Source organism: Danio rerio, chromosome 22 (assembly GCF_052040795.2).
Source record: "Danio rerio strain M-AB ecotype USA chromosome 22, GRCz13ab, whole genome shotgun sequence".
Classification (NCBI taxonomy): Eukaryota; Metazoa; Chordata; class Actinopteri; order Cypriniformes; family Danionidae; genus Danio; species Danio rerio.
This window is the reverse complement of record NC_141042.1, coordinates 27,993,083-28,010,388: the sequence shown is the minus strand read 5'-3', so window position 1 is coordinate 28,010,388 and position 17,306 is coordinate 27,993,083. Positions and strand designations below refer to the sequence as shown.

The window sequence follows — 17,306 nt, the reverse complement described above, 5'->3', positions numbered from 1 at the left end:
TCTGCAATGCAGCCCATTTAACTCGAACTTGCCGAATCTTGCATGCTAATTTCTTACCAATTTGAAACAAAAAGGTTGTCATTTAGAGCATTTTGTAAAGCTGCCACAATTTTATTTAGGTGTGTTTATATTACTGCTTACATAAAACAACACCTAGAATTATGAAATCAATATCTGGGGAAATAACTACAGTTTCAACCACAAAGAAATTATAATTTCCTGCAAAACAACTCACAAATTGAAAGTAATGTTAACATCTTTACAGAATACATGTTGATATTTTACTCAAACCCATATCTAATAAATACAGTATTTAGAGTATAACAATAATATATCCTGTATATGAGCCCTGGACATAAAACATGCATCTGAAGGCATGTTAACACCCGGTGAAACTCTCAAATTCACTTTGTTTAGTAAATCTTGCTCCAGGATGCTCACTATATCCTGTAACAGGCACTGGAGGACGGATCTCACCGGTGTTCCAGGGTGCTGCTGGCCAGGGATGGGCAGCTCAGCCTGGGTCTGCATGTGCGGTGGGGTGGCCTGGGCAGGGGCGGGGGTGGGTGTGGAGGGCTGCAGTGCTGCTGGCAGGTTAGTGGTGCTGGCGGCGGTGGTGTTGGGGGGCGGTGTGGCGCGCAGTGGAGCCTGAGGGGGCGTGGGGCAGCCTAGCGCAGGGCCCAAGGGGCCAAGTGCATTCAGGGGGAGGTTAGCGTTCGGCTGCTGCTGGGGAAGGGGGCACACAAGCAGGGACAAAACATGTTCAGAGGGGAAGCTATTGTGCCTAACGACGTCACTGGTGAATATGAGTGCAATGACGCACCTGCGAAACTGGTGTCTGCGAGTTGGGCTGGCCCATGTTGACGTTCATGGTGTTGGTGGTAGCAGGAAACGGTGGTTGAGTCATGAACTGCGTCTGGTTGGGCGTTTGCGTGACCATGTTCCCTCCGTGAGCTCCTAGCATACCTTGCGTTGGAGCAATTCGTGTTGGAGACATGTTCATCTGTGAAAAAGTGACAGGCAAGGTAAAACGCTCATATGAGGAGATTGTTATGTTAATCTGGCCTACGACATTCCTATAAAAACTGATTAATTGACTCTTTATGGGCTTTTTGTTTGTTAACACTTTACTTTGAGGCTTGCTAAAATAACAGGTAATTAAAGCAACCAGACAGTGAAACTTCGTTATAAAGTATTTATTAACTTTAGGTGATATAAACTTCATAATTAATGTTTAACAAAGCTTTAAGATCAACATTTGTGACTATTCTTTAATGGAACTTAAAATTGATGTCTCTTTTTTAAAACAAACATTGAATGTCACAAGTTCTGTAGGCAATAGATATTAGCAATAGTTTTGCTCCCTGTTGATGGTAATGCATTATAAAAACTTATTTAATTATAAAAGTTAACTTGTCTGAAAAATGTGTTTATTTTGAACATGTATATCTACCATGAAGGAATTTAGTCCCATCTACAAATACTTTAGTCCCATTTAGTACTGTTTAGTCAAGTAACATTTTTTACTAACTTAATATCTTATAATTATTGTAACAGGAAAATTTGACAATAACATGCTTAGCAAAGAATAAAATCATAAAGAGCACAAGTAAAGACTGACTGTTGGGACTTGGTTCATGTTGATCTGTTGATGGTTGATCGGAGAGGCGGCACGTGTTCCCATGGGAGCCTGAGACATCGGCACATTGGACATTGCACTAAATGGATTCATCCCTGTTGGAAAAAAAAACATCAAAAATAATAAATATAATGCAGAAATGTTTGTTTAGAGTAGAAAAATAACCTAGAAGCTGTGTGAACATTTCACTGACATTTGCAACTAAAAGAATCCAACGTACAAGCTAAATCAAGGAATGAATTTGTAACTTCTTTTCAGACCAAATTGTTTTTTAGGTGTTCAATACAACTCGCCACAGCAAACTTTCCAAAAAAGTTTGGAACATTTTTGAAATGCTGTTGGTCTGTGGTAATGATGTAATAAGTGGGTGTGGACATGAAACACTTTTTGGTTGATTTTCACTGTTCAGTCCATCCGTCATTAAAAACAACTACCGGGAAAGTCCATTACACAAGTACTTTTCCCTGCAGCCCGGAGACTTCCAAGTGTTGAAGGACTACACTGCAAATAGGCTGGATGACCAGGGTTTAAAATTGATATGGGTGTAGCAGTTGTTAATAAAACACAACAGGCTGTACTCTGTGTCCTGTAGAAGACATTATATAAATGAAAACTCAAAGTTTATACACTGCACTTGGAGCTCAAGTCCCACCACTTGAAGCTCGCTCTGACCTCTGTTTATAACCTTCGACAAGCACAAGATAAAATAAAGCTGCAAGACAATGGATAAGCTAAGTATCACCTTTTTTGCTTAAAATGAACATCATGATTTTCTGACCCATGTTTTTTTTTTTTACATTTTTAAAAAGAACAGTAAGAGAAGGGTTAACAGCTGAGCGTTATTGAAAGTTTTCAGTTGTGCAACAATACTTCGGTGGAGACACGCCCTAAATCTAATTTTAAGAATTGTGGGCAGCATTAGGACATTTGCTAGCAGTATATTATTGTAGCGGCATTTTGAACATCTTTTAAAATAACCAAATGAATAAAAAGTTTTTTATAAATATATCAGGGCCTTAATAAGCACATAAGCTGATTTTACATCCTAATGTGAAGCAAATATTTTCAAAGTTCACACAAAAAAGTAAAGAAAAACAGCCGACTGCGGTATTGGTAACCTAGCAACTAAGAGTAAACAAGGCAAGCATAATAGAGATTCAGTCACATGGGTGTAATGTTTATTAGGTCAGATTTTATTCTGCAAATGCATTTCCATCTTCCATTATTTGCATTAACCCTCAAGTCCAAAACCACCTCAAGAGAGTGGATATTTAAAAAAATCTTTTTTTTTTTAATTCTAAAAAAGTATGTACATGTGCACATATTTATGTTTGCATTATATCATCTTTAAATCAAATGACTGCATATGCGATGCAAGGCGTTTTTAACGTAGTGTCTATGAGTGGGACAGTAAATTTGACGTTGTTCTCTCTTCTGGCTGCCGTTATCAGTCTCACCCTATTTTTTTCCTTTTCTGAAAGACTTGGTCACAATTTTTTTGTTTTTTCTTTATTATTTTAGCAAATAGGATTATAAAATATACATGTTGTACTCTCCCATTGCTGTGCTCTAAGTTTACCCAACTATGATGACTTCTGCTGCTGAAAAACTGTGAAAATGGTCTATTGGAACTAGTAACATACCTTGAGACACCTGCATGCGATTCAGGATCTGATTTGGCACATTGGGCATAGGCACGGGTCCATCTGAAAAAGAAGCATTAGATTAAAAGAGATTCAAATCAGCAACTAGTGTGCACTGGTGTGTGTGTGTGTGTGTGTTTTTAAGAGACTCACTCTGTGGCCGCGGTCCCATGACATTAGGCTGGTTGAGGGCTGATGGCTGCTGTCCTGTTGCAGTCATAGACGTCTGGTTGATGATCTGCTTCTGCAACCGTGACCTTCTCTTCTCCTCCAGCTCTTTCTGGATCTTATAGATCTTCTCCGCCAGAAAGTGATAGTACTCGTCCTTTAGAAAAACACAGACATTTGTAAAACAATGCAGAATTTCAGAATATACACTTCATTGGCTTTTAGGATGAGATATTATCTTTCTGGCTAACCCTGCTGTTGGCGGACTCGTACATGTCCCCTTCCACTTTTCGTGCGTACGCCACCAAGTTCTCCATTCGTCGGTCCTTCAGGGCAGCAGGGTCTGGTGTGGGGAAGATGGCCTGAACCCTAAACACACGCAGAGAGCAGGACTGCTTTATTTAAAGTGACTCAACCCTCATACTAATGAATGTATGATGAATATTTTTATTTGCAACTGTGTGTGTGTACATTAAGAGCAGTGATTACTGACAGTTTGTGTACAAGGTGGTTCCGGAGGTCCTGAGTGACGTGCTCATGCCAGGCTTTCCTCACACCGGTGGCTGACAGAGGGGCCGCAGTGGGCAGGTTACTCAGATTGCCTACTGTAGAGCCGTCTGGCATCACCGGACTGCGCGAGGAGAAACAGAAGAGACTCTGTCAGAAAAATCATAAATTCTGAGCTTGATGGTGAGATTCGGCTTGTGTTTTCATGTCATACTTGTTAAGGGTTGATGGCATGGTGCCATCTGGGAGCAGCTTAGCCTGTTCGGATGTCGGTACGCCGATTGGGTTCAACTGACCTCCTCCTGGACCAAAATAATAATATATTATAAATTGAATAACATGTTATTCTGTTAATGTCTGTAATGTATAACATTTAATATATATTATTTTAGCTTATACAGTACTCAGCATATACGAGTTTACTCCTCACAGATCTCTCCATTAAATGTTTTTTTTTTTCAAGATGCTTTACAGTATTATATTTGTGCATGTACATTAGATTAGTCAGTACTGAAGGCAAAGCTAACAACAACAACAACAACAACAACAAAAAACTTTCGATAATGGTCAAAAATGTGTTAAAGAATCAACAAATTTGATACATTTTTGGTATTTTGTTGATGCAATACTTCACTTGTATTTAAATTTATTTTTATTTTGGTGACTAAAATATTATTTCAGTTAATATATCTGTTTAATAAATCTGTTTTATTCAAATGCACTAAACTATATTGGCTAGATTTACTGAGAAATGGACAAAAATATACATTTTTCTAAATGGCATGTACTCAATTATGCCGAGTACTGCATTTTTGTAATATTTGCAGACTTTATTTATACTAATTATATCTAATAATAAAAACAAACAAAGTATTTTATTAACAAATTTTTTACTTATACTCCATAATAGTGAAAATGAAATCTTTTCCTCCAAGATAATCATTTACTTGTAGTAAAAACAACAACAAAAAATCTGTCAAATGCTTTTATACTATTTGAACTATTAACTATTTACATTTAAACTATTTCTAAATGTATGTATTTAATGTAAATGTACGTATGAATGGTAATATCAATATAACAACAACCGTTTTTATTTATACATTACACACACACATACACGCACGCACGCAGGCAGGCAGGCAGGCAGGCACGCACGCACGCATGCACGCAATTTAAATAAGTATTTACAATTAAACATTTATCTTATAATTGAAACATGTTGTAAAATTAATTAATACATAAATCTTAAAAAAATATCTTATTTAAAAATATGATATGTTAATAATCTTTTCAATTGGCCCATTTATCTCTCCTTTATATTACAAAATATTTATTATCATCTATATTATTACTACATTAGCTTTATGTATTAAATATTCAAACAAAATCTCCAATGCATAAACACTACAGATTACAAATAAAAATCCATGTGTGTACATGTACTGTTAAAGTGAGAATTATTAGCCAACTTTATATTTTTTAAATATATCCCAAACTATGTTTAACATAGCAAGGATTTTCATAGTATGTCTGATAATATTTTTTCTTCTGAAGAAAGTCTTATTTGTTTTATTTCAGCTAGAATAAAATGTGTTTTAAATTTTTTTAAAAATCATTTTATGGTCAAAATTATCTCCTTAAAGCTATATTTTTTTCGATAGTCAAACCATCAACAGAACAAACCATTGTTATACAATAACTTGCCTAATTACCCTAACCTGCCTAGTTAACCTAACTAACCTAGTTAAGCCTTTAAATGTCACTTTAAACTGTATAGAAGACTCTTGAAAAAATATCTAGTCAAATATTATTTACTGTCATCATGACAAAGATAAAATAAATCAATTATTAGAAATTAAACTACTATATTTAGAAATATGTTGAAGGAAACTCTCCATTAAACAGAAATTGGGGGAAAAAATAAACATGGAGGTTAATAATTCAGGGGGGTTAATAATTGACTTCAACTGTATGTCTAAATACCCATTACTACCAACACTGATTCTTTATTATTAATAGCAATACAAATGCATGCTTACCAAGTGCATTGATGGATCTCATTGGCTGCTGGTGTGGTGTCTGTGCCGTTGTCTGTCCGGGGCCCTGTGTCTGCGTGGGGGACTGGGTCTGTGTGGGGTTCTGATTGCTGTAGGGGAGGCCGAGGGCAGCATACGCCCGCCGCATGGAGCTTGGGTCGATGGGTGTGGAGCTGGGCAGAGCGGGCGCAGTCTGCTGCCCCGTGCCGACAGACCCAATGGGGGTTTGTAGACTAGCGTTTGGGGGACTCAGCATTGCTGTAATGCAAAAAAGAGATGTTAGAAGAGGACGCATGCATATAACTCTATAAAGCTATTTGTATTTTATTCTCGTTTCAAAAGGGCTCCTATTTTACCCCTGTTTTAAGACGTAAAATAAGTATTTGGTGTCTCCAGAATGTCTAAAGTTCCAGCTCAAAACACTCATCAGATCATTTAATAAATAATGCAGAGTAAAGTGTAGCTGTTTTTGTAGCCTGTGCGTTTAAATGCAAATGAGCTGGTTTTTCCTTACCACCATTTCCACAAGTGTTTGCTTCTCATGCACTACGTCAGATTGACAGTAGTCAGTGACATTGATAGACACGGATAAAGCCAAAAACCAGCTCATTAGTCAAAAATACCAAGTAAGTTTATTTGCTGTATTTGTGGGGGCGTTTATTCAAGCCTTTCTGAAATGATAAGTCACAAAAATTTGTTACAAAGTTTGTAGTACACACACACACACACATGCAATTATGAATTACATGGTAATTTTACTGTCCAAACTTTATTACAAACTTATGCTCATTCTTGAGGTGCAGCCGATCACAGAGAATTGGAACAGCCTTTTGAATACCAGTTTCTTTGCAAATCCTGTCCTGTGAACATGTTTGTGTGTGTGTTTTTACATAGATATGTTAATATGCGCATGTCAATCAATTCGGTGGGCGAGGTAAACCACATTCCTACATCAAATTTACTAGGATTTGGATCCCATTTTAACATTAGAAAATTAAAAAATTGACTAACTGTGTTTATATCACTCTAATATGACAGTGGACACTTTATACCTACACACAGTTCTACTCAAAAAGCTTACAAAAGTTGATTTTGCATCATAGGTGTGCTTTAACACAGCTTTTTAAAATTAAAACAATCCTCATCCATACTGCCGCTTTCACCACATTTCAGAAAGAATCTCCATCCACACTATAGCAGTTTTAAAACAACAGTTCAAAAATTGTAGTCCATATAAAATTATTAAATAAAACTACTTTAATAATATTCTACTAAACAACTCATGAATTGCATTGAGAGAGCAAAAAGGCAAGTTTGTAACAAATTCTTCTAATTAAATGTTAGCTGTATAAAGAATTGAGAGAAAAAAAAAAAAGACAATTGTTAAAGACAATTGCAAGTTATAATGGCATTCATTATGAACTACATAGATCGAGTATACTAGGCTAATAAAAAAATTTCCATTCAGAAGGAATGCTATTATTTTTTTTTGCAAATTTAATAAAAAACATTGATGTTTTCTCTATTCGTATTGCAGTATCCATATAAAGCATCATTATTTGGCAATGCAACCAACACTGACTGACTATTCAAACTTTTATACAAATAATAAAATATGTTTGTTTGACTGCAGGCTGGGATTTTAAATTACAAGATATGTGATGATTAAGACCACCCAATTAAAACTGATTTATAACTAAGACTTAGCACATATGCATAGCCCTTGCTAATGCACATTTCTCAAAAAAATGTAACTACATGGCACAAGCTCAGTGATTGGTCAGCTTGGTAATGGTGTCAAGTGTTGATGGGGCCGAGAGCTGTGATGGAGCGAGTGTTTACAAGTGTGGAGTCCCGTGAAGGAGCTCCAGATGGAAACTTTTGTTTTCTGTTTAACATATGATTAAAGTTCTTGCACATCCGCAGTTTCCTGCCTCTGAATAAGTGAGTTTTAGCTACTTGTACATTACGGTAGCGTTCAGAAAAAAACAAAACACCAGTGAAGAAACTCGAAACAGAGGAATATAAAACCCCCAGCTAACGTCTCTGCAGAGCAACACAAACAGCATGCAGAAGTATAAGTGCACGACTATGCATAAAGCATGTGCCATGGGTCACAGCGATTACACGATGCAGAATTATAAACCAGCCTTTAGTCTATGTTTTGGCCCATCTACTGCACTGAAAGACAACAACGAAAACAGAACATTCAGCATTTGCCTAAGTCTCCCTTTTGAGGGTCAAAAACTCTGGAGTATTGTGGATAAGATGCGTAACTATAGCAAAAGTTGTGTTATTTTAAAGTGAAAACACACTAGCGTAAAAGTAGCCTGACTCTGGCTACAACATTTGGCAGAATCTGTCCATCAACACAGAAATGAAAAAACAAATAATGCTGCAGTCTGGGAAAAAAAACACACTATTCATCTATAAAACATGGAAAAACCAGGGGAAGTCAAGGGGGCCCGAGACGCCATTTGCATGAGAAGAAATATCTCAGTGGCCACTCTCCAGCATGTAAATCCCAGAGTGCAAAAACAAACACTTTAGCACACTCGCAGTCATGATGAGAGACGCTTGGCAGAGCGAGAGGCAGTTTGCAGGTTTGCTGGAGCTGTAACTGTGAGATTTTAATGAGTCACTGCTCCGCAGCGTTTGCCTCGTCTCTCCAGAACCTCCCCTACACACACTCTGAGCAAACACACACACATGCAGATACTCAACTGGGTCTGTAGACAAAGCTGCTTGAGAACGCCTACCATAGTTTAACATTTAATTAAATCCTATGCATGGATGGATGCGTGAATGAATGAATGGATGCATGGATGGATTGATAAAAACTGAGCTGTGTTTCCACCATGGTTTCACTAGTGATAGGATAAACGAGGAAAAGCACATGCTAGAGAAGCAAGAAAAATCAAGCAAAGGGCATTACAATTGACTTTTTCAAACACATTTCAAACTTTAAATTGAAAGTATAACCTATAAATGGACTGATTTCATTAAATATTAAGTGTTCTCATAATACGCGTTCATTTATACATTTTGAAGGCTCATGCATTGTTTGTTCAATCCTGGGCTCTGTTAAACTAATAATAATTATTATTCATTTTCCATTCACAAATGTCTCATTAAAATGTCTACAAATTTGTCAATCTGATCTGAGGTCAGGTTAAGCGTCCTCATAAAATCTTGGATCTATTGGATAAAGCAAGTACAGATGTCAGCAAAATATATAACACTGCTTTTAATGAAACATGATGCAAAATTGCGCCTTTAATAATGGAAAAATGTCTTAACGTTGCTGGCATGCTTTAAACATGATAGCACATACTGCTAGCACAGCGTTTATGGACATTCTTAACATTTCCAACATGGTTTAGCATTTATCTTTTGTCACGTAGCAAGCTTATATATTTTTGTGTGGTGATAGCATGTCTCTAGCATGATTCAACATCGTGTTTATGATTAGATAGAAAAGTAGGACAGAAACATACACAAACTCAAATGTGAGATGTATGTGAATAAATAGAGCAGGGAAAATAAGTATTGAACACGTCACCATTTTTCTCTGAAAACATATTTCTAAAGGTGTTGTTGACTTGAAATTTTCCCCGGATGTTGGTAACAAAGACATCCATATATGCAAAGAAAACAAACCCAAGTAGTTTACAAATTAAGTTATGAATGATAAAATGAAATAAGTGAAAGGGAGCTGTAGAAAGGCAGTGAAAGCCCAGACAGCAGCTGAAATCTCTTAGTAGTTATTCAACAATGCTCTGCCCTTTGTCAGTATAAATTAATATTAGCTGCTTTAGTACAACATCTTCATTAGCAGGATGATGAAGATGAAACCAGGTTGGACATTTCAGCAAATCAATGACCCAAATCACAGCCAAGGAAACTCTCAAATGCTTTCAGAGAAAGAAAATCAAGCTGTAGAATGGCCCAGCCAATCTTCTGACTTGAATCCAATAGACAATACAAATTAAAGATCAGATTGAATAGACGAGGCCCACAGAACCATCTAAATTTTTACTCTTTCACTCTGTTAAAGTCTGTGAAAAAAAAAAAATAATTCACACCTGAGCAATACATGTGATTTCATTCTCCATATGAGAGGCATCTTAAAGCTGCCATTACCAAAAAGCCTTTTATATAAAAGTATTTAATAAGGGTGTCACGATACTTTAAATCCTCGATTCGATTACATTTTCGATTCTTAAGTTATGATTTGATTCAATTTTCGATTATGAACAATTAATTAATTAATAACGAATTAATTATTTGTAGCCTACCGTTTAAACTACCTGACCTGCATGGTCTTTGTTTTACCCATAACCAACTCATACAGTAAATGAATAAAGGTAAGTTACACACATAATTACCAAAAATCTATCTATGGAATTAATCAATCTATTAAAGAAACGTTGGCTAGAATTCTGCATTTTAGGCTTAAATTATAGAGAGACATGTTATATATAGCAGATGAGCCGAGACTGCATCAGATCGCGAAGCAGATCAATGTTGATCATTTCCGCACTGACAGCTCGAAAGAAAGAACAAAACAACTGGCCTAACACAACATATTATAAGATTAAAACATGAAAAAAATGATCAGATAGTAACTTCGGTCAATTTTCCTAACGGATAAACCGAGATCAGGCTGGATAAACAGCTCTTGGTAATATTTCAGCATGCTTTCACTTTCGCATTTACCGGTAAGAATGACATCTCGCCCTGCTCATCATTCTCTCTTCATAAAGTTGTATATATGGCTATTACAAAATCATAATACACTGTGATATAGCCTGGGTCGTTAGTTTGTTGCATTGTTTTGTTTTCTCGCTACAATCGATCTGCTCAATAGGACAGAGAGTCTCATTCAGGCGATCTCGGACTGATTGATTTGGCGCGGATGCGAGCGCAACTGCTGGATATATGCCAAACAAACCACGCTAATGGAGGAAACGAGACCGATTCCAAAACAAACGTCTATGTGTGAAAGCACCGTAAGATTGTATTTGCACACAATTGACAGACAGTCGTAGCACACAGCTCTGGCTCGATCTGGTACGCAACAAGGCAGCACTGTACACTGACCCGAGCGTCTCGCATGCTGGCCCTGGGCCATCGGGCAGTCCTTACTGTCGAGCCCTGAAAGTTTAAGCCCTGTCGACGGTTCTCCTGCGTCTGCACAGTTTAACAAGCACTTCAACAAGCCTGTTTTTCCCGCTTGGCAAGCCAAGCTGATGTGACATTGGGGGCGTGGCAGCATCGATGATTCTATTTTTTGATTCGATAATCCAAATTGAGCATAAATTTCGATCAATTTCGATTTAAAATCAAAATCGTGACACCCTTAGTATTTAATATTTCAGTTGTTCAGTACTTTCTCATTGTGTCATTTCATTGTTATTACACATCACTCATTTTTCAGATTGTTTTGTTTTAATTTTTAATGTTAGTATTGTTTGGGTCTTTACCAAAATCTGGTTCAATTCCATGTCCACAGCTCCTTCAGAAATATTATTCCCAAGAAAAAACACGACATGTTCAATACCTAATTTCCCTGCTGTATATGTATGTGTATTTATGAATTGTACTATATGCTCCTTGTATGCACACAAATTGAATTGCACCTAAGGGACAAATAAAGTGTTAACTAACAAACTAAGACAACAGAGGAGGATGCTTGTGGGAGGAAAGACTCACGTTGCTGGTTGTGTTTATTAGCGTTTTCGCTGGCGTTCTTCAGGGGCAGGCAGACAGGACAGTCATGTCTGGTGCAGTTCTTCCAGTGCGAGATGATCTGCCTCGATGAAGCACAGTGAGCCACTGCAAAGACACACACACACAACAAAGACTGAGCACAAAAAAAATAAAAATAATAAAAAACAAGCGTCCAAAAGCTGTAAAACCAGGAACAAAAAGGTCTGTTGGGAGAACAGCTCTTCATGGATCCATCAGCAACACACACGCACACACATACACATGCACTGATTTCACTGAACACGGAGAAAACAATCCCATCTGCCTTCACAGGAAGTGAGTAATAATAAAAAAAAAACAACAACAGGCAAAATAGATGGTGTTGCAGTGTTTAGTAGGGGGAGGGGCCATCCTCCATACACTGCAAGGTTATAACAGTTTTGGATTTTTTATTAGTTTTTATTTAGTTTAGACTTTTTCAAATTCAGTTAGTTTTAATTAGCTTAAGAGGTAGATTTACTAGATTTATTTCTACTAGTCTTTAGTATTAGTTTTAATTTTTTGATTGTTGGTTTTTTGTAAATTAGGATATTTGTTAGAAATAGGGCTGGGCGATTTTTTCGATTCATTCGAATTTACGTTTTAAGACGATTTAATTTTGAATGAAATCGAGAAATCGAGATTAAAAAATATATATATATTTAATACATTATAATGGCACCAATGCGCTTGGGTTCACTCTCTGTATGAAGCAGGAAGCACACCAGAAGCGCCTCTCGGCGCCGCGCCGCACCACACCATCTGATTAGTTTCACGTTAAATATCATGTGAATGTGCGCGTTTGGTGTGTGATAGTTTAAACTTTCATGTTCGCGCCGAGTCGCGGCACTTCTGGTGTGCGACCTGCTTGACTGCCTGTTAAAGCGTTAAGTCATGTAGGATTTTACTTGTTGCACAACTGTGTGGATTGTCAAGACATATTCCCTCATCAAGTCGATAAACTCGATCTCAACATGTATGAAGGACGTAAAAGCCTGCCATGTGAAAAACCGCACCGATCTTTTGGTTTGAACACGAGTAGAGGTGAGGGACTGTAGCAGTGAAAATGAAAGTATCCCATGACGTCATTTAGCGGACCTAGTTGAAAACCAGACAGATCAGCCAGCATAATAGAGAGTGGAGCAAAGTGCATCAAATGATCGGTATTTAAAAGGGGAAAAAAAGAAAAATAGATTTAATATATTATTTTATATTAGACGCATCTGGTGCTTGTATTTGCTCCTACTATACGTCCACAACTTCACACATTGGGTTAAATTAGGCTTTACAGTTTCCATGTTCAGTCCTTTTTCTTCCACTGTCTTCTGATTGAATGACAGGTTTTAATACTGCTGCCTTTTTCTTAAAAAGATACAAAGTCAAAGCGGAGCTGAAAGCCAATCTTTCCTAGGCTCAACAAAACTAGCAAAAATACCTCTGTATTCCTGGAAGTGCAATATTTACACAAATATTTCATATTTTATTCAAATCTTCATCAACGCTATTTAACTCGTGAATAGTAACACAATAAAAAAAAACTAGTAACACAATAAAAAATAATAATAATAATATAAAAAAAAATAGAAATCGTGAATCGGTCAAACTTTATAAAAAACCTAGATTATTTTTTTTTTTGCTATATCGCCCAGCCCTAGTTAGAAGGAAGATTCAAAATCCTCGGAATAAATATTGTATAATAAAAACTGAACCACAGATTAACCACAATTTTTTTGGACACAAGAACACTACCATCTACCATTACCATCTATCCATTGTAAAATTCAAATACAACAGCCCACAAGATAGCAGCCTTAATTAAAATGTGTGCAAGGCTGCTTCTGTGGTTAAATGCACAGTAGTGCTGGGAAGTTCAGATCTTCAACGTGAACCAGACCTTTTTTTTTTGGACTCAACATATCAAAACTATGTAGTCAACAATCATAATTCAGTCAATTAAAACATCAGCATGATCTGAAAAGTTTCTTACATTAGGTTTTGCAACCCAACTGAAGCATAATTCACTTATTTAAATTTCATTATGATTTTCTATTATGAAATAAACTTACGTTTAGCCAAATCTTCTCATTTAAGCCCTCGGTTTATCCACGCTGCAGTGATTCAAGTTTAGTTCAGTTACAGCAGGCTGTCATGTACAGTTTGGGTTTCATTTCACTGACTCACACATGCGCAGTATTATGGGTTCACCACTTTTCAAATCTGATCTCAGTGCACTGTTCCAATAACTGAATAACTCAGTATATAATGGTTTATTTAGAGTTAAGCCTGATTTATACTTCTGTGTCAAGTGACCGGCGTAACCCACGGCGCATGCAACGCGCGTGGCTGTGTATTTATACTTCTGCACGCCGTCTCTGTTGGTCTGCATTAACACTTCCGAAACGTTAGTTGGCAGTGAGGTGTAAATGTTCCTCTGTGTCGAGTTTCTTCGCTGCTTTTTTGCTTTTCCTGAACTCTTCAATAAATCAGCCTTCAGAGGGGGTATCAGGCATGTAAAAATTAAGTTGGAAAAGTGTTTAACGATACTCAAAACAAATCATTTTAAATGATTCAGTTCGATTTGGTAAATTAGTTCAACCGGTTCACTTAAAAGATCTGATTAAAAAGAATGATTTGTTCGCAATCTCGACCACTAATACAATAATAAAAAAAAAAACATTACTGAACACTTATGTGTTAAATGAATACTTTTAAGTGTCTGCTCGGGTCAAATTTAATGTTGTCACTATGCTGCTGTCATGTCCAGACATCGTTTTGTCTCGGGAGCAACGGCAGGGATGACTGGAAGAGGACCGGCATGATCTGGCCAATGACAGTGGGATTACAGCCTCTGAGGTACCATACGGGTCAAACACAGGGCAGCGCAGAAAAGATAGATTTACTTCTAAAAGGCTAACAATATGTATTAAATACATTTACAAAGACGAAAACAAAGGACATTTTTGCTACAATTTTAGTTAGTTTCAGTTAGTTTTTAAATACAAAATACAGTTTCAGTTAGATCTTTTTTTTTTATTTCAGTTAACGAAAATGTTTTTTTTAGTTAAATGTTTTTTTTCAATGTTTGTTCGTTTTCATTAATAATAATAACCTTCAATGCATTGTTTTTCATATGTATTTTAAGATACAGCTTTCGATAAAACATTATGAAACGTGGTTAAAAGTCTATTGCTAATGAGAATCTGCAAAGATACCTCACAAAACAGGCTGACAATCCCAAACATCAGTAAATCCAGACACTTGATCAAATGACATCTCTTATGCGTGTCTTCTGCGTTCTCAACTTACTTATTATGGAGAGAAAAAAGCTACATTTGTATAATTTTGCACACAAGTTAAGTTATTGTCAGATGGAAAGGGTCCAACAACGATGCCCTGCACAGAATCATGCAAACTCGTATGAGTTGCTCATCTGCTTATAAAGATGAGAATAAATTCAGGAATAATTCAACTCAACTATTCAACAAGTTCAACTTGCGACATGAAAATTCATTAATAAAATAGCATATAAAGCAGCAATAATGTGGTAATATCTGCAGTATTTCGATATGCTGCCAGACGCATGTATTTCACAAGCACAAGCAATTAGTTAATTAATTTATTACTACTATAAATTACCTCTATATCAAATTCAGTACCGATCAGTAATGAAAATTTAAAAATATCAATTTTCGCGCTAACAGGCCCAGATTAGGGCAGCTAACATTGTTAATACAAATATATTCTATTAAGATGTCGCTAACATTTAACAGCAGGTGGAAATAACTATTTATAAAATATTTAAAATAACTATTTAGATTTAGTTTATACACATATGAAAATAGGCTAAACATTATTAAATACCCACAATGAACTTGTGACCATCACAGTTACTTTATTTAAAAAAATATTTCCTAATTAGAAAATATACTTCCAATCTGATATGTAATGAGGAGGAAAAAAAATAAGTTCAGCAGATGGTAAAGTCGAACTGGGTTGGTGAGCGATCGCGCTATAACAGTTTTCTGTGAGCTTTACGCCACTCACACTGTTGTTATATACACTGTTTAGTTATGTTGTCTATGTCGATCAGACACTGATGGGAGAAAATAGTGCAAATAGCTTATTAAAACGAGGTGCGCTATTTGCACTTAGCCTAAACAGATACTCCGAAATTGTATCCCCTGGGTGCCCATAATGCCCATTGGATAATCCGGCTCTGCCCGCTAAAATCTGAGTGGCTGTTGAGAACATTTTTAAACAGCTCAAAACGTGCAGAATGATTAATCTAAAGAACTGTGCCCTTTACTCACCTAATATTTATATTACATGAACATTGCCACTGAAGCAGTCAGATTGTCATAGACCTCGTTTCTGGTATTAACAAGGTTATGAATACTCACTGGAGTGATTTATGATGTCGCTTCTGGTTTGGATGATGCATTCTGACAAGACATCAAGCTCTCAAAAAGGATCGCTAGACAACTTTAATGCCTTTTCTTCCTAGAGTCCAAAAGAGAGCGAGATACGGGTGTCGCGGCGGCCAGCGAACAACAGGAAATGAGCTGGCAGAGCAGAGGGCATGGTTGGCACTGGCTCGTGTTTGAGTTGAAATGAAGCCCTGTGCTCTTCATCCAACAACAACTGAAGCACTGAGAGCAAACAGCCGGACGGCATCGGGTCGCCGCAAGCCTCTCCTGCCGTCTGCCAACTCCTTAATGCTGCATTATAGCCGAAAGAGCCACATTTTCACTCTAAATGGCCTGTTATATGCTGGAAAAGAAGTTTGGGAAATTCCCTGAGTGCGTCAATGAAATGCTGCCGGTGTTAACTGAAAGGTGTGGGGAGCGAAATTTACTTACTTCAAAAATGCATACGAAAAAATGTTAAGTCGGATATCACAAGGCATAAGATTTTAAGAGGGTATGATAACCTCGAATAAACAGATCACGGTTTTGCAGTATTGTAATTACTGCTCTAAAATAAGTTTTTTTTTAAATGTCTAAATTAAAAATAATCTACATCTTTTTTGCAATTGAACACAATATATAAGAAACAAATGTTTTATGACAGTAAACATGTCAGGCTAAATAATTTCAATTCCAATTGTAGCATTTTAAAACCTTTACTTTTACAAACCTGTCTGTCACGCTTATTACAGGTCTCTGCTAAGGAGCTGATGATGTGAATCAGGTGTTTGGTTAAGGAGACATGGAAATGTGCAAAGCTGGTGGTCCCCCAGAAACATGGTTGAGAAACACTGCTCTATATGATGAAAAAACATCAGTTTAACAAATAGATTCACTTTTTCTCTTTAATGCAAGTTCATAGACAATTTTGCAATTGTTTTTTTTTTTCGTAACTGTGTCTATTATAACTTTATTATAACAGGTTTTTTTTCTCCTCAAAAAAACAGCTTTCTTTTCAGTTTATAAAGTCCAGAAAGCAGCATTGGGAGTAATGAATAAAATTTGGTTTCCATTTAGTGGATGGTAGAACTAATGTGTTATCTGATATCACTTTGTATATAGGGAAGAGTAATTTTTTTGGAGGAAGATACAT

General features: G+C 36.6%; 1 protein-coding gene across 3 annotated transcripts in view; it reads right to left on the bottom strand.

Annotated features, from left to right (window-relative positions):
* Positions 1–17,306, bottom strand: part of crebbpa (CREB binding lysine acetyltransferase a) — an 86,981-nt gene that overhangs the window by 19,930 nt on the left and 49,745 nt on the right. The window contains exons 5-14 of one of the 3 annotated variants that reach the window (XM_087304409.1): positions 11,712–11,834; positions 6,000–6,254; positions 4,172–4,259; positions 3,944–4,081; positions 3,702–3,819; positions 3,436–3,607; positions 3,283–3,345; positions 1,622–1,734; positions 824–1,003; positions 478–726 (exon numbers count right to left, since the gene is read on the bottom strand). In XM_087304409.1, the coding sequence (XP_087160535.1) occupies positions 478–726; positions 824–1,003; positions 1,622–1,734; positions 3,283–3,345; positions 3,436–3,607; positions 3,702–3,819; positions 3,944–4,081; positions 4,172–4,259; positions 6,000–6,254; positions 11,712–11,834 (1,499 nt within the window). The remainder of the gene's footprint in view (positions 1–477; positions 727–823; positions 1,004–1,621; positions 1,735–3,282; positions 3,346–3,435; positions 3,608–3,701; positions 3,820–3,943; positions 4,082–4,171; positions 4,260–5,999; positions 6,255–11,711; positions 11,835–17,306) is intronic. The other 2 variants (XM_087304410.1, XM_087304411.1) reach the window with 2 other exon arrangements.